This window comes from Podarcis erhardii (assembly GCF_964252035.2).
Source record: "Podarcis erhardii genome assembly, chromosome: 14".
Classification (NCBI taxonomy): Eukaryota; Metazoa; Chordata; class Lepidosauria; order Squamata; family Lacertidae; genus Podarcis; species Podarcis erhardii.
The window spans coordinates 54,761,246-54,786,382 of record NC_138503.1 but is presented as its reverse complement, the minus strand read 5'-3'; the positions used below and the strand labels follow the sequence as shown (position 1 = coordinate 54,786,382).

Genomic DNA, 25,137 nt, shown 5'->3' with positions numbered 1-25,137 from the left:
TACCAATAGGGAACCTATGTAAGGACTATATGGGCTCTTGGATACCCCCATAAGGGAAAAGGGCAATTTTTGTTTACAACAATGGCCAAGACAAAGGGGTGTATTTGACTTGACTCCGGGACCTGGAAACTGTAAATGCTTTCCTTTGTACTGTGATGGAGACTATATTTGAGTGACAGGGGCATGCCTGGATCTCAGGTTCTACCCGAGACCACACTTTTTCTGACATATCTATGATGTCTTGATGATGCATTCTGAGATGTATTATGCGAAACTTTGGAAAACTTTGAAATACAGATGTAACCCACTGATCTGGGCTTCTCTCTGCTTCTATGTTGTAGCTGGGAGCCTTGTTGCAACAATGAAGATCAAGCCTCTTGGCTGCTGCTTTGCTTCAATTTCTTGGCTGTACTCTTGTTTGACCTTCCAACCTAAGCCTGCGGAACTCACTGCTGCAGGAAAATATCTGCTCCTTGCATCTGCCATGGGGGGGAGCTCTGAGCATGCTCAGAAGCACTTGGTCCTAATTGCCAGTGCGTTTTGTGAACATTGCGGAGCCACTCTTTTCCCATGCGCATTGTAGAAGGGATCCAAGAACCACCCACTCGAAGACAGGCTCAGAATAAAAGCAGGGCAATACATTTCAGAACTGGGGGTTTAAAAGTCTTTACTTAGAGGTACTGCCAACACACGCAGCCTGCAGGCAAGTCCAGAAACACACACCCTGACAGCCGGCTGTGCAAACACACGTTTTGAAATAAAGGACCATGGCTCCAGGTGGCTCAACTCTGGCCCCTCTGCTCTTTCCAACGGGCCACGATCCGGATATGGGAGCCCAGGCCAAGAGCTCGCCAAAGAGCAGGCAAGCCAGGCCAAGAACCCCTCTGAAGACAGGCAGGACTGCCCCAGCTCAGCTCCAGGCAGGACTCTCAGTGCTTCTCCAGAGCTTTGGCAAGGAGCTCGTTCAGCCGGTTCACCATCGGCCGCGGGTCATCGTTCAGGCCTGCTGCTATCATGGCGTTGTCGTAGATCTGCCAGCGAAGGAAGGAACAATGAAGCGGGTCAGGGTAGAGGGGGGCTACCTTGGCTTACTGTGTCCCAGGGTATGGCAGGAGCACCAATGGACAGAGATGGCATTCTGCTCTGAATGCCAGCCAGGAGTAGGCAAGGAAAACATGACAGAAGGGGCGCATTTCCCTCAGTAACTGCTCTCCTGGGGGCTGGACTACATGATCCGCTTGGCCCCTTCCAACTCTATAATGCTATGATTCTTCTGCCCCCCCCAAAGGCTCTCAGAGAGGCCCCAGGGAATCCACGTGGGGGTGGCAGGGGGTTACACTGTTCCCTGCTTGTGCAGGTGCCAGCTGTCTCAGCTCCAGACATTGCAAAGGCACTGGACACCTCCCCCACTCCTTTCCACTGCTCTCCCGAGGGCATGACGAGACGCTGGCAGTCCATGTGCCCCTCTGTGTGGCTAGGCTTCTCCCCTGAGGAGGAAGCAGAAGCTAGCTCACCTGGTCAAGCAGCATAAGGGCCAGATCTGGCTGGCTGGAGCGGAGCTGGTTGAGCTTCTTGATCAGAGCGTGCCTAGAAGGGAAGACGAAGGGGCAGTTTGAGTACTGCAGCAGGCAGAGCGCATGGGCTTCCTTCCCCAAAGCCCCCTCTCCGCCTGTGCCCAGCCCCTCTGTCCTCCCCAAGGAGAGCCCTTGCTGAGGTCCAAAGGGAGGCGTCCGAAAGCAGGAGGTGAGGGCGACAATGCAGTCCCCAGTGCATCACCTCCAGGGATTCCTCCTCCCCCAGGTCCAGCTCTGGCTGTCCCCCTGCCCACCCCGAAATCCAATACCCAGTATTGATCTCCAGCGTGGGCTGAAGGATCTGAGCCCGCTCCTCGGTGGTCTTGGCCAGCTGCTGCATGCGGAGGAAGTGGCGGGCAGCGCCCATCTCCAGCACGGTGATCATGGCCGGGTGCAGCTCCAGGCGGGGAGTCACCTGCAGGGCAGCAGGAAGGGGGGGGGGAGGTCAAGCCTAGCAGCCCCTCCTGCCTCCCCACCACGTCCCAGGAAGCAAGCCAACCCCCCGGCTGCTGAGAGGAAATGGCAGGCCGGTACATGGGTTTGCCCAGATCCATCACAACTGCCCTTTCCAGGCATTTATGCTCTCAGCCCTTCACACAAACAGTCGTCACCATCCTGACAGGTCACACTGTGGCTGCAGAAACAGCTCCCGGTGACGCCCGTTCCTGGAAAGGCCTCACTGAAGCCCAAAGTCCTGCCAGGCCCAGCCAGGGGGCTTCCCGAGACCCAAGCCCTCAAGGTGGCCAAAGTGTTCTCCCTAGATTGTGTGCAAAGTCAGGCCTCCCACTCAGGCCAGAGTGGCGCATGCTCTGGTTATCTCCCGCTTCGATTACTGCCATGCGCTCAACGTGGGGCTACCTTTGAAGGTGACCCAGAAACTGCAACTAATCCAGAATGTGGCAGCCAGACTGGTGACTGTGAGCGGCCGAGACCACATAACACCGGTCCTGAAAGACCTACATAGGCTCCCAGTATGTTTCCAAGCACAATTCAAAGTGTTGGTGCTGACCTTTAAAGCCCTAAACGGCCTTGGCCCAGGATACCTGAATGAGCATCTCCACCCCCATCATTCAGCCCAGACACTGAGGTCCAGCTCCGAGGGCCTTCTGGCAGTTCCCTCCCTGCGAGAAGTGAGGTTAGAGGGAACCAGGCAGAGGGCCTTCTCGGTGGTGGCGCCCGCCCTGTGGAACGCCCTCCCACCAGATGACTTTTAGAAAACATCTGAAGGCAGCCCTGTATCGAGAAATGTTTTGTGTCTGATTTTACAATGTTTCCAGTGCTGTAAGCCACCCAAAGTGGCTGGGGAAACCGAGCCAGATTGGGAAGGTATAAATAATGAAATTATTGTAATTATAACTTGCCCGCCTGCCCCCCTGCCCCCCTGCCCTGGACCCTCACCTTGATGGCAGCAACCCGTGGGCCAAGTGCATTCCTCATCCAGGCCAGGAGCTCCTCTGCAGCCGAGGCGCTCAGAGACTCTTCTGCTGCAGGAGGAGGAGGAGGAGGAGGAACACAGGGGAGTGGATCAGGGTGGGGGAAGAGGAGACAAACCCCTCAGTCACAGCCACAAAGTCCTTCCTGAGAGGGTGGGGAGTGCTGACAAGAGGACAGCCTCTGGGACGCCTCCTGGGGTATTCCCATCCCTCCAAGATGGGTGATTCCCCACTTCCTCCAAGCTAGGCAGCCAACTCTGCTTGAAAAGGGCTCACGCCCTCTTCCCACCGCACAGCAGAAGCCCACCTGGGTGCTTCTCCTCAAACTTCTCCTCCTTGTAGTGGTCGACAACGATATCCGTCTCCACAGACATCAGCTTCTTCTTGTCAAACTCCCGGAGGTGCAGGAGTGTCAGTTCATCAAACTGCTCGTAGCAGAATAGTACCTGCAGGGGCCAAACGGGGGGGGGGGGGGGTGTCCTCAGTTCCAAGGAAAGGAAGAATGACCGTCACCACCCCCGTCACAGGGCTTCCTCCTCTGCTCCTGGTGCCCAACCCCAAAGCACTTGCTGGGAAAGGGGCTCCCACAGGGCCCGGCTAGGGCTTTGCTTCTCCTGCTCACCTCCACGTCCTTCTTCTTCATGGCTTCGTAGTAGGGCGAGTGCTCAGCCAGGTGGCGGTTGGGAGAGCACAGGTAGTAGATGTTCCGGCTGCCGGCCTGCATGCGGCCGGCGTAGTCCGAGAGGCTGGTCAGCTGGCCAGCGGGCAGCGCCGAGGACTCGTAGCGAAGCAGCTTAGCTATGTCTTCCTGCGAAGGAGAGTCCAGTCAGTCACAGGGCAAAGGAGGCAGAACCCTCACCCCTCATCAAGGCATCCGCTGCCCAAGTAAAAAGCTTCGAGAGTGTGTTTTACAATCAAATTTCATGAAATAAATGAAGTAGGTGGGCATCACACCTGGTTTCCCCCCTCCCTCTGGAAACTTGGCAAGAATAAACCTCGCCCCTCAGCTGTCCCTCAACACACCTTGACATCCTGCTCGGCGATGGTGACAATCCCCTCACGCATGAAGAGCCCGTAGTCCTCAAAGAACTTGGCGTACTTCTCTGGGTCCTTCTTGCTCTGCTCAATGAAGAACTTGATCAGCCTCTGCTGCAAGACTCCCCGAAGCTTCCTGCAGGACAACACCCAACATCAGGGAGATTGTGGGGGGGGGGAGATAAGTGCCTGGAAGCCCCAAAGATTAAAAGAGGGGCAGGAGAGACAGCGGAGGAAAGACTGCAGACAGTGACAGGCTGAAGCACCTCTGGCCGGGAGGAGGGTTTCTATTCTTTCCCCCCTTCACCAAAAGATTTGCCTAGGTGCCATGTGCAATCTAAGTGAAGTCGACATTGCTCTGAAGAAATTCTGAAGAAAGAAGAACGGCAGGCGAAATTAATGGACTATGCAGAACTGGACAAAATGACAGGAAGGATTCAAAACCTGCGGGACCAGAGATTTACAGAAGATTGGAAGAAGTATATGAACTATTTGAAGAGCAATTGTAACCAAAAAATCAGGCTAGTAGGACTACAATAAGTTTTGTAAGGAGAAATATACAGTGTTACAAAGCAGAAAAAGATAGAGATATTGGTTATGAGTTTGAAATGTAATAAGGAAAATAAGAAATGCATACTAAGAGATTAGATTGGAAAATTTTCAGACAGGACTGGTGGAAGTAAAAAAATTGAATAAGATGTAAAAGTTTAATTACTGTTGAAAATGACATGTTTAAAAACATATATATATATATATATAATGAAGAAGTTGGCATTGCTCTGTGACCAAGAAGCCTCGAAACAAAGGCATTTCGACCAATCGCACCTCTGCCTGCTGGGATCCCAATTCCTGGCATAAGCCACAACAGGTGCCGGGGCTGATGGGAGCAGGAGTCGCAGCAACACCGGGAGGGCCCCAATCCCTGCCCCCTGGTGACCAAGATGGGAGCAGACCTGCAGGAGAAGGAGCCAGAGCCCAGCCCAAAGGAGCAGGCAGGAAAGGGGGACCCAATTTTTCTGGCAAAGGTTGTCTAAGGAGGCAACAGAAATCCCTGGGTTAAAGCTGACCGAAAGTCCAGAGGGAGCCCTGTTATCAACTGACGATGGGGTGGAAGGGTTGCAGGCTAGCAAGGACTTGCTCACAAATTCATTGACAGCTGCGCAAGTTATTACAGCTAGGAAGTGGAAGGGGCAAGCAGAATATAAAATGGAAGAATGGTATAAAGAGGTGTGGGATATAGCTATTAATGATACATTAACATGTGCCACTAAGGCAAGACGGGGAATACTCAGGAGAAATGACTCTGAGGAGATATAGAGGGTGTTTGTAGAATTTGTACTGTTAGGACGGAAAGGGGTCAAACCATCGCAAGAGGTGTTGAAATTTTGGGAGGTTGGATAGTTACAATGGAATGATCTCAGTAGTGGGGTGCACATGTTTATTCTTATTTTTTATTATTACTTTGTCAAAAAACAAAAAGGAAAGGGGTGTCGTGAATTCTCCGTGGCGCATTAGCAGAAATGCTCAGAGTTCCAGGTTCTTCAGTGCAGTATATTTATTGTGAGCTATATAGGAAGACCTTCCTATCTCTCTCTCTCTCTGACCACACTCCTCTACACCACCACCTTTACTGCTGAACAGGTTTCCCTTATAAACCGATGACAGCCAATCAACTGACAGCACACTACTGCCAAGTTATTCTGACCCAGCACTTGCATAGAAAGTATTGCAGGACGATTGCATCAGCCAGCTGCATCAGCCAGCAAACTCAAGCCTGCAGACTTACTATCTCACACAGCATTCTGTGAATCCCGACAAGGGGAACCTTGGAGGGCCACTGCCAGTCAAAGCAGCCGACACTGGGCAGGGCTGACCAACCGCCTGCCTTGGGGGAAGGAGGATCAGTGAGCGGAGCCTCAAGCTCCCCCTTGGAGGCCATGGCAGAATCGCTTCCAGGAAAGCCCCAAGTCTGGAGAGACACACACAGACACGGCCCGCAGGTAGCTCACCTGACGAGTGCGCTCTCCTGGAGCAGCTCCCGGCTGAGGTTCAGAGGGAGATCTTCGCTGTCCACGACTCCTGCACCAAACAGAGGGAGGGGCAGCGTCAGGGGCAGGGGGGGCAAGGGGGAGCTGTGGCCCAGAAACAACCCCCCTGCCCGCCCCAGGGCACCTGCAAAGGGGAGGGTGGCTACCTTTCAGGAAGCGGAGCCATTTCGGCAAGATGTCTGCGGCTTTGGTCAGGATGAGGACCTTGCGGCTGTAGAGAGCGACGCTGGAGCCCAGCTCCCGGCTGACGTCAAACATGGAGGGCTTCTAGAGGCACAGGAAGTCACAATAATAGTGTTATTATTTCTACCCCGCCCATCTGACTGGGTTGCCCAAGTTGAAACCGGATGTTCTGCCAGGTGGGGGGGGGACCCAGCTCAACCTCCATCCTGGGGTGGGGCTGCCCCCCCCTCCTGCAGACCACCCCTCGGTGCCTCTGGAAGGCAGTGGGGGGACCCCCAGGGCCCTCACCGCCTCTGGGACGTAGAAGATGCTGCGGATGTTGAGAGGCGCGTCTGTCTTGTAATGCAGGATGTAGCGTGGCTCATCATAGGCCTGAGCAATGAAGCGGTAGAACTCCTTGTGCTGCCAGTCCCCAATGTCCTTTGGCTCCAGGGTCCAGAGGGCCTGCGCAGAGGGAGGGGGAACAGGGGGGCAGAGGCTGCTGAGGCATTCAGAGGGCACAAGGGACAGCCAATGCCATTGCTGCCAGAAGGAGTCTGGTCCAGAGGCGAGCCCAAAACACCGCGAGGCTCCAGGCAGAATAGCAAAGAGGAGCCCAGAATAATTCTCCTGCCCCCAAAGTGGACCAAGAGTGGGACTAGGAGGGCATTGGCAACCTTCTCCATGCCACTACCCCACTCTGAAATTAAAAGGCCGTGGGAAGAGGACCCGGCATTGAGAAGCATCCCCCACTGTCCTTCTGGCAACTCATAGGAGAGACCAAATGTTGCCCCTGTGCTCCGGGGGGGGGGGGGCTGCTCCTCAGAGCCACTTGCACAGGACCCCCACAAAGTCCAGGGAGAAGGCAAAATCCCAGGCAGGGCTTCCTGGCCCAGAGCTTTTCCTAAGAGACGGCTCCTCCTGACCAGCACCTTGTTCTGAGCAGGGCGGAAGAGGACCGTGAGGCTTCATTTTAATGTTGTACTTTAATCTTGTTTTTAAGTTGTATTTTAATCAATTGTTTTTATACCTGGTGTTAGCCGCCCTGAGCCCAGTCTTGGCTGGGGAGGGTGGGATATAAATAACATTATTATTTATTTATTTATTTATTTTTATTATTATGCATGTTTGGGGCCCAAGCAGTGCAAGTCTGCAGCCGCCTTACCTGCATGGCGTTGACACGTCGACCATTGAGGAAGAGAGGGTAGCCAACGAAGTTGCTGTACTTTGTGATGACCTCTAGTGGAAGGAAGGGGTTTGATAAGCAACCTTGGTCAACAGCCCTGCCCGGGGCACCCAAACTCCAGAAGTGCCCACTGGCCCACCCACCCAAGGGGAGCCCAGAAACACAGTGGACCAGCCCACAAGGAAAGAAAAGGCAGCGCTGGATGCTGTGGAGATCCTGGAATGCAGAACCATGAGCACATTGAGGTCCACCACAGGTATGTTGCTCATGGAGGGCCAAAGGGGGTCAGAAAGACCCCCCAGCCCCCGCTTCTCAACCTGGCACTTAACAAGCCCAGAAGCCAGTGACAGCGAATCCATACCATGCCAACGGTCCAACTTAAGCCATTAACTGCCCGCTTTTGGTGGCAGCTCTTTGGAGTCCTGGTCTTCACAGGAGATGCTGCCAGAGACCGAAACTGGGAGCTTCTAGGTGCACAGCCTTTCTCCCCCTCACAGACACACACTCCCCAAGCCAACCCCCACCAAGCCACCCTGGGGAACCCCACCCAGGCGCAAGGCCATCACCTTTGACGCGCTCCTCGTTGGCAAACTCCTTGCAGTCTTCCTTGAGGTGGAGAATTATTTTCGTCCCTGGTTGAACTCCAGAGGCTTCCAAGATCTCAAATGTCCCAGAACTAGTATTAGAAAACCGTTTCCTTAATAACAGTTTGAACAACTTATTTAACTAAAACAATAACGTTACAGTATATATATCCATGTTTGTTAACTGATGTGGTTAAACAATTTTATTTTTTTAAAAAAACCACTAGACTGAGTTTTAGTATGGACTATAATGCAACTTAAATAGAATACTATCTTTAGAAAGATTTTTTTTCCTCCAAAAGCATTTTATTTTAAAAATCCAATTTAAATTGAAAAAATCTGATTTAAATTTTAAAAAATCCAAGATTTCTGCCCACACCCTACACTTCCTCCGGCCTGCTGCCCAGTCTTGCCCAGGTCCCTCCGGAGCACCACTTACCCATCCGAGTGCCAACAGTACCCAGGGCTGCCTGGCTCTGCTGACTGTGAGAAAACTTCCACCCGATCCGCCACCATGAAGGCTGAGTAGAAGCCCACTCCAAACTGGCCAATGATCCTGCTGCCGGCTTCCGCCTGGTTCCGCAACGTGTCCAGGAAGGCCTGTGAACACAAAGCCCCCTGCTTGCAGCCAGGCTGCCCTGACAGATGTCTAGCCACTTCCCAACAACTCAAAGGGGGGTCACCAAGGTGCCAGAGCCCCCTCTCCTTGTAGCCTCAGGGATTGCTCTGCCCTGGAACTGTGGCAAGCCTAGCTGCACCCCCAGAGCCTGCACCCGCTGCCCCAAACCCTCCTGCCCCGTTACCTTGGAGCCAGACCTGGCGATGGTCCCAAGATTAGAGATTAGCTCCTCCTGGGTCATCCCAATGCCTGTATCCTGCAGGGGAGAGAATGGCAAAGAGATCTGTGTCATGTCCTGGCCCCCACTTTGGGATAGGGAGGGCAACGCTCCCCCATCTGCACAGACTTGGGCAAGAGAGACATTCTGCAGCAGCATTGTTTCTAGCTGTTTATGAGAGATCAGCCCTGATCTGAGCAGAGCACCAGAAGGTTGGTCTATGGGGTCCAGCGCCAAGGTCAGAAGTCAAGTCAGGGCCAAATCCCACCAGACACCAAGCTCATTGGGTAGCTGTGGCCAAGGCCACGTCTCAAGCTAGGCAGAATCCCCACACCAGTCCCCCTTGGGCCAGAGGCAGCAAAATCTCTCCAGTCCAGCAACCTTCCTTGGCAGCCCTGGCCAAGGAGTAGGAACAAATAGAGAAGTCTGGGAGTTCTGGCGCAAGTCATCCACTCGGCAACAGTACCTGGATGGTGATGGTTCCTTGTTTGGAGTCTGTCTCAAGGTGGATTTCCAGTTCTGGCAGGATCTCCCCTTTGGACATCAGCTTGTGGCGCAATTTTTCTAAAGCATCACTGCAGTTGGAGATCAGCTCTCGGATAAACACCTGCAGGGAGAGGCCACGCTGATGCAAACGGGCACCACAGAGACAGCAGGGGAGTGGCTCTCAAGTGTGGAGCAGCGCCCATCCCAGATGGAAGTGGGTCATGCCTTCCATCCCCACTAGCCAAAGGCAGGGGAGACTCCACACACTGTAGCAGCAGGCATCCCCTAGAGCAGAGCTTTCCAAACTGTGTGTTGTGACATGTTAGTGTGTCAGCTGCAGTAATGTTGGTGGTCAACAAAAGAGGTTTAAAGATGTCTCAAGGCAAATCTTTAAAAATGTAGTATAAACACCAACAATTGGGAAACCCTTGCCTGCGAGTGCTCCAACTGGAGAACAGCCTTTATCAAAGGTGTCATGGGCTTTGAAGACACTCGAACTCAAGACACAAGGGAGAAATGAGCTAAGAGGAAGGCATGCTTGGCAAATCCACTCCGTGATCAACTCCTGCCCAGAATCCAATGTCCCCACTGTGGAAGGACGTGTGGATCCAGCATTGGCCTCCACAGTCACTTACGGACTCATTGTTAAAACCGTGTTTATGGAAGACAAGCTATGAGGGATCGCCAAAGAAGCAGCAGCAGCAGCAGCAGCAGGTATGTCACATGAATGCTCCTTACACTCATCCCAGAGCTGGAAAGGGGTTAGTTTAACCTCCGGTTTGCTAGTAAAACTGAATTGCTCTGTCATGAAAAGCATGTCACCAACATGCAAAGTTTGTTGGAGCTACCCTGGATTCGCAAGCACACTGCACTGCCGCCCCAGTCTGATCTGACTCCTCAAGCCCTTCAACTCACTCCCTTTCCTGGGAGCCTGTTCTGGTCCTTGCAGTTCCCAGGAGTTGGAGGGCTTCAGGGAAGCTCCACGGAGTGTGGAGTGTGCAGCTTTGAGGAAAGACATACTGGGCAAGGCGCTACATCGGCTATATTCCCTAAGAGGTACAAGGACTGCTTCCCAACTGAGGTGAGAGGAGGGCTGAGTCTGTAACGCAGCGCACCTGCTTTCCACTAACCTGGGGAAACGAACCAACCCACTGCAGAAGAGGTGCAGTGAAAAGTTGCTTCAAATTAAGGCAGCAGCCACTACCAGGGCTCAGGATCCCCCAACGAGGAGTTAGGGTCAAGCCAGCGCAGCAGGCATGGGCAGTGGCAGGCGCTGGCTCTGCCCTGCAAAAGGACCCTTGGGATGCACCAGGGCAGGAGCGGCCAGCCTACCTCCTTCTCCGAGTAGAGAGAACGGGCCACGATATCCAGCAGCTCCTTGGTCTCTGCTTGAAACTCGTGCCTGGAGGCAGAACCTGCAAGATGGAGAGAAGGGAGAGCAAAGGGCTGCTGCTGTTGTTCTCAGCAAAGGGCTGCCCCTTTGCCCCCCACAGCAGGGCCCAGGAAAGAGTGTGGCTTGACTCCAGGGGAGGGGGAGTCGGACCTGGGACTGCCTCGGGGTTGCTGGTCAGTCGATGCAGCGGAGGGGCCTCCTCGTCACTCTGGGCAGCTTGCGAGCTGTAACTCTTCCTGGACGCCCAGCTCAGCCCTGGAGGCAGCAGCGGAGGGGCCAGTCGGGGCAGGAGTACGGCCCTTGGACCTGAAACGGAAGAAGCATTGGGTGGTGGGCCAGGGACCCTTCTGGACACGGAGCTTTAGTGGATGCTACCTGCTGTTACAAGAATTCTAAGGTCTCCAATATAGAATAAATGTTCATAAATGTACAAGGCAAATGCACATACATAAGTATATACTCTACATGTCTGAAATGGTACTGGAGAGCAATCCTGAAGCCATTTTGACTCTCCCAAATTGACCTCAAATATTTCTCTGCAAGGAGGAAGGAAATGGGAGCAGCTTTCCAATGGTCTTTGGACTGTAGGGGCTTACACCTCCCTGCACATACAGTCTGGCAAGTATCTGTTAAGCTGAGCACGCTATCAATACATGTAGGAGATTCAGGAACTGAGTATTTACCATCACAAAAGAATGGCCAGACTGCCCAGAAAATGCAATGAAGTAAGGCATTATCAGGTATCCTGGCAGACAGGAGAGAAGCAACACTCTCAAATTTCTGCTGCAGACCGCCTCCTTCTGTGATGTATGTATGAAGTTTTGGGGGGTGGTCTTGGACTACAGGGTGGGCAATTTCAAGTCTTTATAGAGGCCTGTGCACCATTGTTCTGGGTCTCTCTTGTCTCCTTGCAAGGAGGGAGGGAACTCTGTTGCAACAGTTTATTCTCTGTTAATGAAGATCAGGCTTACTAGTTGCTTTGATTCTCAATATACGCTGGTTGGCCTCTGCTTTCTGTAGACGGGGCTCTAAGTACCCCATAAGAGAATACAAACTGTGGTTCCCAACATGGGGTACACACCCCACGGCAGAGAATTGATTTTTAAGGGTGGCAATTCAAGGAAGAATTACAGTGGTACCTCGGGTTAAGAACTTAATTCGTTCCGGAGATCCGTTCTTAACCTGAAACTGTTCTTAACCTGAGGTACCACTTTAGCTAATGGGGCCTCCCGTTGCTGCCACATGATTTCTGTTCTCATCCTGAAGCAAAGTTCTTGACTATTTCTGGGTTAGCGGAATCTGTAACCTGAAGCGTCTGTAACCCGAGGTACCACTGTATTAACAGTGAATGGCCTTTTAGGCTTCCTCCGCGTGAACAGGAGTTCGCTTTTTGAATAATAAGGAGAATAATAATAATTAAACGGGGATGAGGAATTGAGAGGTGCTTAGGCGGGGCCTGGCCCCAAACCCGCTGGCATCCCCTGAATTAGACGTCTTCTTCTTGAGCCGCCGCCCCCGGGGCTTCCCGGGCCAGATCCGCGGCGGGGCCGGCATGGCGCGGCCTGCGGGGTCAGAGGGCGCGGGGGTCGCCCGGGTCACGCGGCGCCCACCTCCTCCCGGGGCCTCGCCGGGGCCCGGCCTCCCTCACCTGCTCCCGCCGCCGCCGCCGCCGCCGCGGCTCCCGGGCGGACCAGGAGGCGGAGGAGGCATCGCCCGCCGCGCAGCACCTCCGGCCTCGCCATCGCCACTCCCCTCACGCCGACCCGACTTCCGGCGCGGAAACAGCGTCACGCGAGACGTAGCCGGCGCTCCCGTGACGTCGGTGCGCCGCTTGGCGCATGCGCTCTTCCGGCGCTCGCAGGCCCCGCCCCTCGGCCGGACCGGTCGGAAGGAGCGCCTGCGCCCCCCGAGGTAGGCCGTGACTTCGCCCCGGTGCATGTGCGGAGCGCCGCCAGGACCCCGGGCGTGGAGGCGGAGGGAGGGCGCCGACGGGGCTGCCGAGGGGCTCCGGGCCGGGCTCCGCCTGGGCGCCCCGCTCGCCTTCCGGCTCCGGACTACAACTCCCAGCAGCCCCGGCAGGCCGGCCCCGCAGGGGGATCATGGGAGTCGTAGTCCGAAGGCCTGCAGGGCCAGGCGGGGGGCGGAAGAATCCCCCCCCCGCGCGCCTCCTCCGGGCGCCGCGACCCTCCCGGCCCGGGACGCCCCCCACCCCCCAGGAACTGGGCCCGTTCCTGGAGGAGAAGGAGGCTGCCGGGGGCGGCCAGGCAGGACTCTGAGCCGCCTCGACCAGCAGAGACCAGATTCTCATTTTTACTAATGTTGCCGGGATGGCTATTATTAACTCTTTCAGCCCATATGACGACTATAATTATTAATTATATTATTAATTGTATTAAATATAAATAAATGATTTGTAGGCACAGCTCATCCTCTAGAATATAATAGCTTACTAGGGAAATGCCGACGTTGCCCTTTGAGGTGCCTCAGGGTCAATTTCTATGGTAGCTCGTAGGGTTGTAGGGGGGTAGGTATATATCTCAATTTCAACTCATGAGCTTTTGCTGCAGTCTGCTCTGATTGTATATTTTATCTTTATGAATGCTGTTTTTATTTGTGTTGTGCAAGCTGGTCTTGGACCGTAATAAATTATCTGTCTAATATAAATATATTAATTATATATTATTATTAATTATATTAATTACAATTATTAATTATATTAATTATAATTATTAATTAATTAAAAAACAACTGTGCACAAATGAATTCTGTGCAAACCCCACAAACTGTAGCAATGAAAGCACCGCTCTGAATGCTGTTTGCTGGGCAAGGCTCCCCACAGGCGTTGGGTTGGCCGCTGTGGGTCTGGGCCAGGGCGGCATTTGTTTGGCCTGATCCAGGCTCCCTTCTGTGTGGCAGGATCCAAGCTCCTTCCCCAAAGAGCCAGCTAGGATGGAGAGCAAAGACCTGGAAGCCGAGATCCACCCGCTGAAGAACGAGGAGGCCAAAGGTCCCGAGGGCCTGGCCAACTGCACCCAGAAGGAAGCAGCCCCCAAGAAGCTCAAGCGGCTCTCGCGATGGCGCACGGCGGCCTTCTTCCTCTCCCTCTTTCTGTGCCTCACGGTGGTGTTTGCCTTCTCCTTTATCATCCCGTGCCCAGTGAGGCCCATTTCCCAAAGGATGTGGAGCAGAACTTATGAGGACGCAGGTGAGTGCGGGGGCACAGGGGCCGCGGCCGCTCCTGGGGGCCCCACGGGTGCTTGCGGCCTATCGCTGAAGCCCTCCATTCTGGCCTCTTTGCAGCAACCTACGCATTCCTGGCCATGCAGGACGTCAACAAGGACCGGGTCCAGGATGTCCTCTTTGCCTTCAAGGCTGCCAGTGCCGGCAGCAACAGCACAAACAGCTCTTGTGCCAGCCAAGGTGAGGGTTCCTGGGGCTTGAGCAGCTCTGCAGAGACTGCTCCTTGGGGGAGAGAGGGGAGGAGGCCGCCGGGGCTGAATGGGCTGCTCCTCTTCCTCCAGGCTTGGCCTCCCCCTGTGCCTTCCTGGCCGCTCATTCAGGCACCAACGGCAGCACGCTCTGGCAGAGGCCTGTCGCCCAAGAGCTCCTGCTGATGGACTGCTCCGGCGACCAGGATCACACCCCAGCCTGCTTCATTGTAGGGGAGCCGGACATCCTGGCAGCCATTGACTTGGAGACAGGTAGGCAGGTGTCCAGCAGCCCCTTGCCCAGAGCGTCACGGCAAGAGGCATGCAGGCAATCTTCCTGGTGCGATGAGGGGGTTGGGGGGCTTGTCTTGCCAAAGGCAAGGTGGTTCCTTTCAAATGAGATTCATGAGCAATACAAAATACGCAAGTGAGAAGATTAAAAAAAATTATTTTAAAACAGCAAACAATATATACCGTATTTTTTGCTCTATAAGACTCACTTTTTCCCTCCTAAAAAGTAAGGGGAAATGTGTGTGTCTTATGGAGCGAATGCAGGCTGCGCAGCTATCCCAGAAGCCAGAACAGGATTGCTGCTTTCACTGCGCAGCAATCCCTCTTGCTGTTCTGGCTTCTGAGATTCAGAATATTTTTTTCCTTGTTTTCCTCCTCCAAAAACTAGGTGCGTCTTATGGTCTGGTGTGTCTTATAGAGCGAAAAATACGGTACATACCAAGCATGCACTTCAATCTGCCACTTGGAAACCCTCAAGAAGCGGCGAAGCGACTCCCCCAGGTAGCCTCAGTTTGCAGGGCCCTGCGGCCGATCAGTCCGTGCACGAGCTTCAGTGAAAGTCTGCCCAAACTGTCCCATTTTATAGATAGCCACCCCTTCCCAATGCCTCACTTTCTCAAAACAATGTCCAACATCAAAGAAGGTACCCAGTATTATTTTGGGATGCGTCCAAGGGAACAGGGGCAATTGGCAGGCCCCCAGCTGGCTCCAGCCCACCGGCCGGCAGCCAAGCAAACTCTGGTCCTCGGATCAGCATGGAACTGCGACCCGAGCTTCAGAAGCCGGGCATGCAAGCCAGCAAAGATAAGAACTCTTCTCAATTGGCAGAGAGAGGCTGTGTAAAACGTATATACAGGCATTTTATTCAGCATCAGGACAGAGGAAAAACATGTCGGCTCCCCTTCATGCCCAAGCAAACAGCATAAGCAAAAGCTAAACACACAACAGAAGTTCCCAGCAGGCTGTGCTGGAATGTAAACAGGCACGTGACACACAACGGTCATGCCTGTTCCTCTTAAGGTGGAATGGAATGTCATAACACGTCCTCCACATCTGATTAAGGGAGCTGCATGTGGGGTTTCTCCCAATGTTCCCAGGACATTAAAGACTGTTCTCACACCATCAAAAAACTGAACAAGAGCGAGGGAGGGGGAAGGAACAGAGGAGGCAGGAAGGGCTCTGTGTCACTAGCTCCTCAATACCTTTTCTCTTCCGGGTGCGTTTCCCCATTCTCATGAAGGAGTGGAACAGGTCTCGGTGTTTCGATTTCTGGGAATGGAGTTGAGAGGTGACCTAACCTGGGGAGAAAACAGCAAAGACCTGATGAAGAGAGCACAGCAGAGGTTGTATTTTCTGAGAATCCTCTGGAAAAACAATCTCTCAAAGGACCTGTTGATGGCATTTTACCATTGTACTGTGGAGAGTGTACTAACTTATGGTCTGTGTGTGTGGTTTGGGGGGCTGCACAGTCAGGGGAAAAACAATGCTGTCCAGGGTTGTAAAGACTGCAGAGAGAAGAATTGGGTGCACTCTTCCCACCTTGGATCAAATCTATGCTTCCAGGTGCCATAAGAAAGCTGCAGAGATAGCGCAGGATAGTGCGCACCCCGGAAATGATCTCTTTCAGCTTCTGCCTTCTGGAAGAAGGTCCAGGGTTATAAAAACCAGGACTAGCCCCCTGAGAAACAGTTTCTACCCAAATGCAATTCTGGTTTTAAATGCAGTATAAGGAGTCTCTATAGTATATTGTATTTTAAAATGGGGTTTCAGAGTTTTTAGGCGGGGCTGAATGTCTTATGTAGATTTTTCAATTTCATTGTTCTGCATGGGACAATGACAATAAAGGTGTTGTATCGTATCGAGTGAGGAGCACCCATCCCACTGAAGGGGCACCTCTGCATCCTGCAAGTGGGCTGGCGCTAAGTTAACTGGACGCAGCTTTGCTCTGGAGCAGCTTTGCTCCAGAGGCTGCTCCGCTGCCATCCACCTTTATGCCAAAGCCAGGAGAGCATTGGAGCTCCGGTCTTCTCCTTGCTGGCCCAAATAGGACTAATTTAGCCAGCTAGCCCTGGTGATCATCTAATGTTTATTGGATGGATTTTCCCCTTAAACTGATTTTTGAATTTCTGAATTTATTGCTTTATACTGTCTTTTATGCTGTTTTTTGTTGCATCAATTAAGTGTTTTAAATTTGTTGTTGGCCGCCCTGAGCCCAGTTTTCTGAACCGGGAAGGGCGGGGCATAAAAAAAAAAAATATTATTATTATCATTTCTCTTTTAGCCCATATTCTGTGTTCCAAAACAGAAAGTGGGCAAGAGGGAAGGAGAGGCAGAGTTGTGGCCAGGAGTGTGTGTTGGCTTGCATGACCAAGGCCCCCAAAATGCTGGGACCTGCGGTCCTTTGCCTCCTTCCTCCCCTCACCCCGTGAGGCCCTTGCTTCCTGCTTATTCCTCAGGCCAGACTCTCTGGAAGGAGACTGCCAACCTCGGGCCTAATTCGACAGTGCTGAGTCCGTTGCTGAAGATCCCAGATGTCAACGGAGACAGCACTTCCGACCTTTTGGTCTTTGCTGAGACGGGAGAGGAGGTGAGCTTAAATAACTATAGATAACTATAGCGAGGATACTTGGCATTTCTTCAGCATTGCCATGCAAGCCTCTTTAAGACTGAGCAGGCCGTGGCGGCAGGATAGCTCAGCTTCCTCCCCAGGCGCGAGAATCCCATGGCCTTCGCTTGTTCTGCAGATTCAAGCCCACTTCTATTCAGGGAAACATGGCACCCAGATTGGATCCGTTGGGACCTTGCATCTCCCGGGAAGAGTCGGCCACCTCATGCAAGTCACTCCGAAGGGCTCCCACTATGTACTGCTGTACACAGGTGAGTCCTTCCCCCTCTGGAGACAGGCCCCGTCTTGGCCCAGGGGTCCCTGCCGAGGGCGGGGTCCTCTCTGGAGAAGAGACGCTCTTTGGAGTCTGGCGAAGACACTGCTGCTTGGCTCACTGACTCCCTTCCTCCCTCAGCAAAGGCCCTTTACGCCTACTCTCTGAAAGCGCTGTGCCAGGTGGGGTTCAGCTCTCCTGCCCACAGCACCTCTGGTCTGACGGAAGATCCACTCTGGGAGACGGCAATCAACAGCGCCACGCGCCAAATCACCTTGCTCAGGTAGCGCTTGTAGGGCTTCCAGCAGGGGCGGGAGGCGGGGTTGGCCACTGGGGGGCTTGGGGAGAATGCATAGCGTTCAGAGCAAGCCGGGTGGGAACTTGGGAAGAAGGGCCACGTCTGAGAGCAGCAAGTGGGGTTGAGAGAGAGAGGTAGTGTTGCTGTGAGCCAAAAAGTCGCCAGTTCAGTTGGAGATCTTGTATTAGGAAGTCCCAGTGCTTTTTTTCTTAGAAAATGTTTAGGGGTACTGTCAGGGCTGTGTCAGGCCTGTGTCTCTGCTCCTGAACCCCTGACAGGTACTCTCATTTTGACTCAAGTTCAAACCAAGAAAAAGAAATACAGTTAATGGACAAAAGTACAAAGAACATGCATTACAGCGGGAAAGGAAGCCGCCATCAGGGGTGGCAACAACAAAATGGACCAATCACTGTTCTAGATTCCAACTCCTACTTCACACATTAAACACCCGCTTCCGTCTGAGACTCAGGAAACACGATGACAGAAAATGAGGCTGCCATCGGAGGGAGCAGCGGAACTGACGATTCACCAGGCTAGAGAAGAAACTAAGTTTTTAAAATAAAAATTAGTTTCTTCCCCCATTAGATTCACAAAATATTTAGGGGTATGTGTACCCCCAGAAAAAAAGCACTGGGAAGCCTCCACCTGTAATACAGAAATACTGGCCCACCTCACATGGTTGTTGTGAGTTCTACAGAGAAGAAAGTGCTTCTTTCCCTTTGTCAGAAGAGCCCCTCTTCTGGGGTCAGGAGGGCAATGTGGTCTCCCCCCCCCCCCCCGCCAGCCTCCTCTTGCCCTCATTGGTGTCAGCTGGCACAAGCGCCCCCTGCAGGCCCAGCTGAGCAATGACCAACGCTTTCGGTCCCTCCCTGTTTAGCACTGGAGAAATCCGCTACCTGACAAAGATGCCTGTGTCTTCGAGCGCCGATTTTCTGGTTTCAAGATCGAACATGCTTGAGCTGGTGGACGGGCAGCACTTGGGCTCGATGTGGGTCACAGAGACACCCCACATCCTAAGGTAAGGGGTGCCAGCTTCTGCCAACAACCATGACCTGCAGGGTCCGACTCTGGCTTGTGCCTCGTCCTAAGAGGTGCAGGGAGAGTGGCCTGAGCTGTGACTTTGCACGGGAGGGAAAAGGGAAAAGGAGGGCCGGCCAGTGGTTTTGCCATGCATGAGGCTCTGAGCAGTTAATTACAGGTGGGCTTCGCAGCCCAGAGGAATTTGCCAACGGTGCTCCTGAGTGCAGGCAGAATGCCCAAGGGAAGAGAAGGGCTTGTGCAACTGAGAAGGGAGCGGGGCTTCCCCACAGCTTTCTGGAGATAAATCCCTTTCTCCGCTTCCCTCTTTAACCAACAATCTCATCCCCCTTTTCTGGAAGGATGGGGTGGAGGAGGGAGAGGTCCGGTGTGCCAGTCAGGGCTGCTGGGAACGGCTTGTTCAGCCCCTTCTCGTCTCCCTCTTGCAGCGAGCCTGTGCTTGGAGCCTACAGGCCGGACGAGGTCGACGTTATCGTTATGAGCAGAGACTCTTCCAGGAAGAAGGTTTGTTTAAAGGCCCACAGCCACACGGAGTCCCTTGCAGCAAAGGCAGTGTTTTATGATCCGTTTCTTTTATCACTTAAATTCAAATGCCGCCTTCATCTGAGGATCACAGGGTGGTTTACAGGGGAAAAAAGAGCAGCCCTGATCAGGAAAGTTTTTAATGTCTGGCATTTTATTATTTTTTATATTTTGCTGGAAGCTTCCCAGAGTGGCTGGGGAAACCAGCCAGGTGGGCAGGGCATAAACAAGAAAATCATCATAAAAATGCACAGCACAATATCAAGCAAGAACAATGCCTTTGACCCCCTGGGACCCTGCCCCCCCCCCATTAAAAAGGCCATAGAGGAATGTTTTTGCCTGGTGTCAAAAGACACATGAAGCAGGCGCCAGGCAAGCCTTTCTGGGGAGAACATCCCACAAACGGGAGACATCGCGAAAAAGGACTGTCCTCGTGTTGCCACCCTCCAGACCTCTTGTGAAGTAGGGGCGTGGGGCACAGAAAGAAGGGCCTCGGGTGACAGTCGCAGGGTCTCAGTCAGTTCATATGGGGAGAGGCAGTCCTTGGGGTATTGAAGGCTTTTAAACCAGTACAGTGGTGCCTCGCAAGACGAAAAGAATCCGTTCTGTGATTCTCTTCGTCTAGCGGTTTTTTCGTCTTGCGAAGCAAGCCCATTGACGGCTTAGCGGATTAGCGCTATTAGCGGCTTTTAGCGGCTTTGCGGATCAGCTGATAAGCGGCTTAGCGGCTTAGAAAAAGGGGGGAAAGGGAAAAAAACCCCGCAGGAACTCGCAATACATTTTCGTCTTGCTAAGCAAGCCCATAGGGAAATTCGTTTTGCGAAGCGCCTCCAAAACGGAAAACCCGCTAGACCTGCGAGGCGTTCGTCTTGCGGAGCACCACTGTACTTCAAATTGGGACCCAAAACTGATTGGCAGCCAGGGCAGTTGGGCCAGAATTGGCAATACATGCTCAGACCGCCTTGCCCTGCTGAGCATCGTGGCCACTGAATTCTGCACCAGCTGAAGTTTCCAAAGCATCTTCAGAGGCAGTCGCAGGTGTGCCGCATTGCAGTAACCTAACCTGGAGGTTACAGGAGGACAGATGACAGAGGTTAGGCTGTTCCAGTGCAGGTGGGGGCGCGGCTGGGCCACCAGCCAAAGCTGAAGGAGGCCCCAAGCGACAGCAGTGCACCCAGGAGGCCCCCAAGTTGCGTACCTGCTCTTCAGAGAGAGTGTCACCCCCCTCAAAAGCGCCACCTCCCACCCTCAGGACTTTGGTGGCTCCTTAAAGATGAGCAAATCTGGTGAAGGAGGGTCCGCTTAATCAGATCCGAAGTTACGCATTTTATAGGTGTGATGGTTAGGCTTGGTCCTGGCCTGCCATGGAGCAGCTTCTGGGGGCTGAGAGCCTTTGCCTCGCCCAGCACCCCGTGGCAGAAGCGCCCAGAGGGGCTCCTTGGGGGCAGGGGCTGTGGAGAAGAGCGCTGAGGACCTGAGAAGGCAGCACCTTCTAAGGCGGGCCTCTTCTCCGTAGGTCATGGTCATGGAAGGCACCTCCGGCGACATCGAGTGGGAGGCCAGCCTGCAGCTGCTCTCAGGCGCCAACAGCCCCCGGCCGGCTACCCTGTCCACCTTGGACCGCAGATCGGTCTTCCTCTTCTGGGGCCTGTACCAGAGGGACGCAAACGGAACGGTAAGCGGAGGGTGGCATGCTGTAGCAGGAAGGGAATGCAAAGGCCCCCACCCCCAAACCCCCAAATGCAAAGAAACTGTTCCTTCTGCCAGCTGGCTTTGGACGGGGGGTGGGGTGGTAGCTGAATGGAATTTGCCTTTAGGAATCTCTAGCTCAGTTGGTAGAGCATGAGACTCTTAACCCCATGGTCGTCGGTTTGAGCCCCACGTTGGGCAAAAGAGTGGACTTTGCATGCAGTTGGACTAACCACCTTTGTGCTCCCTCCCAACTCCACTGCAATTCCATGAAAGCCCTCTGAACCCCAAAAGGAGAACACCAGCCTTCCCACATGTCTGGCTTTGTGTGCCCGGGGCGACAGTCACACTGGCACAGAGTTGCCCCGGTGCCCCTGCCCCTCTCCTCTGCCACCACATAACAGAATCGCCTTCCCTAATTGCCACAACCTCGCCAGCGCACATTTCATGCAGGGAATGTGCTGCCTCCGTGTGTTATGGGGGGGGGTCTTGCTGGCGGGGCCTGCTCTGCGCAGTTTCCCCTTGCCTGCAGCTCTCTCTTCTCTCTTGGTGCCAGGGGTCCTGGGACGGCGCCCAGCAGCAACTGTACCTGTTCCACCCCACCTTGCCCAATGTCCTCCTGGAGACGAGCAACGTCACGGAGCACATCGTGGCCTTTGAGGGTAAGTCGGTGTCACGGTCCGGTTCACGGGCAATCAAAGTCCCAGCTGTGGACGTCAGGCCCGGGGGCAAGAGGGCGGGGTGGGAGCAGGAACGGGTGTCCAGAAGCCAGGATTGAGGAAGTCAAGGGTCTGAGGGTCAGGAAGCAAGGAGTCACAAAATCAGAGGTCCGAGGATCAAGAAGCAAGGAATCAAGAAGCCAAGGTTCAAGGATCAGGAAGCAAGAAGCCAAACGCAGCAAGGCAGGAAACGAGTTGCTGTGGCAAAGAGCCGAAGGGAAATGCTGACCTTATAACCCTTCCCAGCTCTTGCCACCAGGTGCAGTGAGTTACCAGTCTGCCTCACCTGTGAGGCCGCGCCTTGCCTTTTCAGAACAAACTTAGGAAGGCCCCAGTCCTGCAAAGTCCTGTTGGTCACAAGGCCTGGCTCCTGCACGCACTCCTGACAGTCAGGGGCCTCCCCATGCTGCTGGGCGGCTGCGAGGAGGAGGAGGCTGCCGCTCCTGCTGCTGCTGCTGCTGCCACTGCCTACCCCCCAATCCTTCACCCTCTTTCACTTCCAGGGGTGCTCTTTGAGCGGAGCCGCCACGCCTGCTATCTGCTCCTGACGGGGCCCCAGGTAGGGCAGGCCCCCGGGCAAGTGATGCTGTCGAAGTGGAAGCTGAAGGAGGCCATCGCCGGCAGCCACGTGATCTGGCTCAACCAGGTGGTGCAGAACAGCGAGCAGAGCGTCCGGGAGCGCTTCCTCAGGATGAGGTACCGCAGCCCCCAGTGAGAGCCGGCAAGGCTGGGGTGCAGGGAGAGGACGACCCCGGAGGACCCAAGGCCGGCAGAGGCTTCCCGCAGCGCCAGAAGGCAGAGAAGAGCCACCGCGAGGCTGACGATGGGCAGGGCTGGCATGGCAGGAGGGGGCAGAGGCGGCCTTCCCAGCGCTGCTCCTCACCCGCACCCAGGGCCCTTTCCCTGGGGGATTCCTGCTGCAAAGGCTCCCTCTCTCTGTCTTTGTGGAGGCCTGGATTGGGGGGCAAGCAAGCATGTGGCCCCTTGACTGGCACTGGAAGGCTCCCCCACCAGTGGACTCTCCTGGGGGGAGGAGAGGGCTCAGCACCCCGTGCTTCACTGGGGTTGATGTCTGCAGCCCCCACTCCCTTGGCTGCCCAGCTCCTCCTTCCTCCCTCTCGCTGCTCCCTCCACCAGCTGGGAGCCAGCAGGGAACCAGGGAGTCGTTTCGGGGTGGGGGCCTTGAGAGCTCAGTGGGACCCTGGCCTGCAGCGCTCAGGGGCAGCAGCCTGGGGGGGCGGGGGGCTCTCCCTTGCTCCCCCTTCCCCAGCCTTGCCACCCTGCTGGCCTTGGCTTCAGGCCCCACCTGGTGCAGGGAGGAGGAAGGGGGTTGCTGCTTTGCAAGGGGAAGGGCCCCAAACTCGCCCCCCCCCCCACAGCATCCTTTGTCCAGGCGACCCACCCCCCACCGCCAAGACTGGAGCCGACGGGGCTGCTTTTCCGCCTTCGGGGATTTCTCGAAGGTTTTTCCTTTGGGCTTTGGTGGTGGAGGTTTCGCACACAGGGCCACCTCTTGCGCCTGAGGAGGCGGGGACTTGGCCAGTTCGCTGCTGCTGCTGCTGCTGCTGCTACTACTACTACTACTACTACTGTGGTTTGAATAAATCCTGGTTCCTTGTCCACAACCTCCGTTTTCGTTCTATCTTGGGGCTCCCGCAGTCAGTCGCCAGAATGAGCTGGGCCCCCAAACCTATGGCATTCACTTGGGGAGGGAGGCAGGAGGCGCAATGGGCAGAGGCCCCTCCTCTCGACACCCTCTCCCCCTGCCCATGCTCTCTCAGGGATGAAGAGCCCATGGCTCGCTCGCACCCCAGGCCCAAATTCAAATCCTCCAGACTGGCAAGGAGAATCCGGTGACCTGGTTATATGCCACTCCTGTTTGGGAGGTGGGGTTTTCAAAGAGAGACCTCTGTGTGGCAGGGCAGGCCCCCTCCTTCGCTCCAATAAGCCCTTAGGTACCTGGAAGCATCTCTTGACGCAAGAGGGGAGTGTGGGCAGTCTTGCTAAGTCCTGGGTCGGCCGTGCCCTTGCCTCCTCCTGGGCTCAGGCAAGCAAGAGGACCTCTGTGCTTCGGCAGAGTTTTCCCTGTGCAGGTTTTCAGTGAGGCCGTTGGTCCCTACAGCCTGCTGCTGCCCACGCTGCCAGGCAGGAGTCGTCCAAGGAGCCAGAGCTTGGCTGGGAGAGGCTGCCAGGAAAGGGCTTCTGCATGCCAAGCAGCCGCTCTGCTCCTGCACTTTCTTCCACGCTGCATCCCCTGGGAGCAGGAGCTGGAGGAGGAGTCCCTCCGTCAAGGCTACTGCCATTAGTCCAGAACGCAGCATCCAGACTGGGGACTGGGAGCGGCTGCCGGGACCACAGAACACCGGTCCTGAGAGATCTGCATTGCCTCCCAGTACATTTCTGAGCACAATTCAAAGTGTTGGTGCTGGCCTTGAAAGCCCTAAACAGCCTCAGCCCAGTAGACCTGAAGGAGCGTCTCCGCCCCCATCATTCAGCCCAGACGCTGAGGTCCAGCGCCGACGGTCTTCTGGCGGTTCCCTCATTGCGAGAAGCAAAGCTACAGGGAACCAGGCAGAGGGCCTTCTCGGTGGTGGCGCCTGCCCTGTGGTACACCCTCTCTTCAGATGTGAAGGAAATAAGCAGCTCTCTTATCTTTAAAAGACATCTGAAGGCAGCCCTATTTAGGGAAGTTTTTAAGATTTAGTGCTGTATTGTTTTTAACACTCGATTGGGAGCCGCCCCAGAGTGGCTGGGGAAACTCAGCCAGATGGGCAGGGTATAAATAATAAATTATTATTATTATTACTACTACTATTATTATTATTACTATTATTATTATTACAGTGGCACCAGAAAAAGAGCCACAGCAGAAACTGCAGAAGCAGGTCTTGGCCCTGGCACCAGGGGCTCAGCTTGCGCCCTCTCAGCTGTTAATGTGCACACACATACACACAACCCCCCACGTCCCTGTTGTGCAGGCCAGAGGGGGTCCCGGCAGAGCAGCTCCTGGCTGACTTCCAGCCCTTGGCCCCCATCTGCTCCGAAAGTGCTTTGCTGGCATCTGTTCAGCAGTGGAGGCAGCATGCCACGCTGGGATTAGCGAGCGGGAAACGGCAGCAGTGCCAGGCTAAGAGGATGCCCTGCCCCAGTTTCCCCCAGGCGTGAGGACTGGTGGGCCAGGCAGAAATGTTGGGGGCAAAGCGGCCCTCTTGCGCCGCAGGCCTGCCAGGGGAATGAGGGGGACTTGGCTGCAACCCCCTGCTCAAAGATGGGGCCAAGGGGGGTTTTAAGGCTCTCCAGGTTCTGCTGGGGAAATGCAATGGGAGAGCGGAGCTTTGCAGCCCCTACTAATCTCCTTACTGGGCAGATGGCAAATACCTCCCAAGCCCCAGAAATGCGGAAAGATCCTCGCAGGGGATTTGGGGCTGAGGGGGGTGGTGGCATGGAGCAGATGGACACGGCCGGTCCCTGAGCTCTTTGATTATCTTCCCCAAGGGCTACATGGGTGTTAGAATTGTAGAGTTGGTAACCTCAAG

General features: G+C 54.5%; 2 protein-coding genes across 5 annotated transcripts; one reads left to right on the top strand and one right to left on the bottom strand.

Annotated features, from left to right (window-relative positions):
- Window positions 1-650: 650 nt before the first annotated feature.
- Window positions 651-12,527, bottom strand: TRAP1 (TNF receptor associated protein 1). Of its 2 annotated transcripts, none has more exons than XM_081839739.1 (18): window positions 12,386-12,527; window positions 10,888-11,043; window positions 10,677-10,759; window positions 9,325-9,465; window positions 8,826-8,897; window positions 8,462-8,622; window positions 8,005-8,114; window positions 7,418-7,491; window positions 6,562-6,717; window positions 6,237-6,357; window positions 6,052-6,121; window positions 4,031-4,178; window positions 3,630-3,815; window positions 3,315-3,453; window positions 2,973-3,058; window positions 1,844-1,989; window positions 1,515-1,587; window positions 651-1,031 (listed from the first exon to the last, which is right to left on the bottom strand). In XM_081839739.1, exons 1-18 carry the CDS (start codon window positions 12,477-12,479, stop codon window positions 930-932), a joined length of 2,118 nt encoding a protein of 705 aa, XP_081695865.1. In that variant the 5' UTR covers window positions 12,480-12,527; the 3' UTR covers window positions 651-929. The 2 variants fall into 2 exon arrangements, with proteins under 2 accessions (XP_081695865.1, XP_081695866.1); XM_081839740.1 differs by having other exon boundaries at window positions 2,973-3,055.
- Window positions 12,528-12,568: 41 nt separating this feature from the next.
- FAM234A (family with sequence similarity 234 member A) lies at window positions 12,569-24,400 on the top strand. Of its 3 annotated transcripts, XM_081839831.1 has the most exons (12): window positions 12,571-12,648; window positions 13,654-13,942; window positions 14,038-14,157; window positions 14,259-14,438; window positions 16,913-17,043; window positions 17,201-17,333; window positions 17,477-17,618; window positions 18,511-18,651; window positions 19,100-19,175; window positions 20,710-20,868; window positions 21,439-21,544; window positions 22,105-24,400. In XM_081839831.1, the coding sequence occupies exons 2-12, from the start codon at window positions 13,687-13,689 to the stop codon at window positions 22,314-22,316; spliced, it is 1,656 nt and encodes a 551-aa protein (XP_081695957.1). In that variant the 5' UTR covers window positions 12,571-12,648; window positions 13,654-13,686; the 3' UTR covers window positions 22,317-24,400. The 3 variants fall into 3 exon arrangements, with proteins under 3 accessions (XP_081695958.1, XP_081695959.1, XP_081695957.1); XM_081839832.1 differs by lacking the exons at window positions 21,439-21,544; window positions 22,105-24,400 and adding an exon at window positions 20,942-21,054 and having other exon boundaries at window positions 12,569-12,648; window positions 20,710-20,911; XM_081839833.1 differs by lacking the exons at window positions 20,710-20,868; window positions 21,439-21,544; window positions 22,105-24,400 and adding an exon at window positions 19,566-19,674 and having other exon boundaries at window positions 12,569-12,648; window positions 19,100-19,237.
- Window positions 24,401-25,137: the final 737 nt, after the last annotated feature.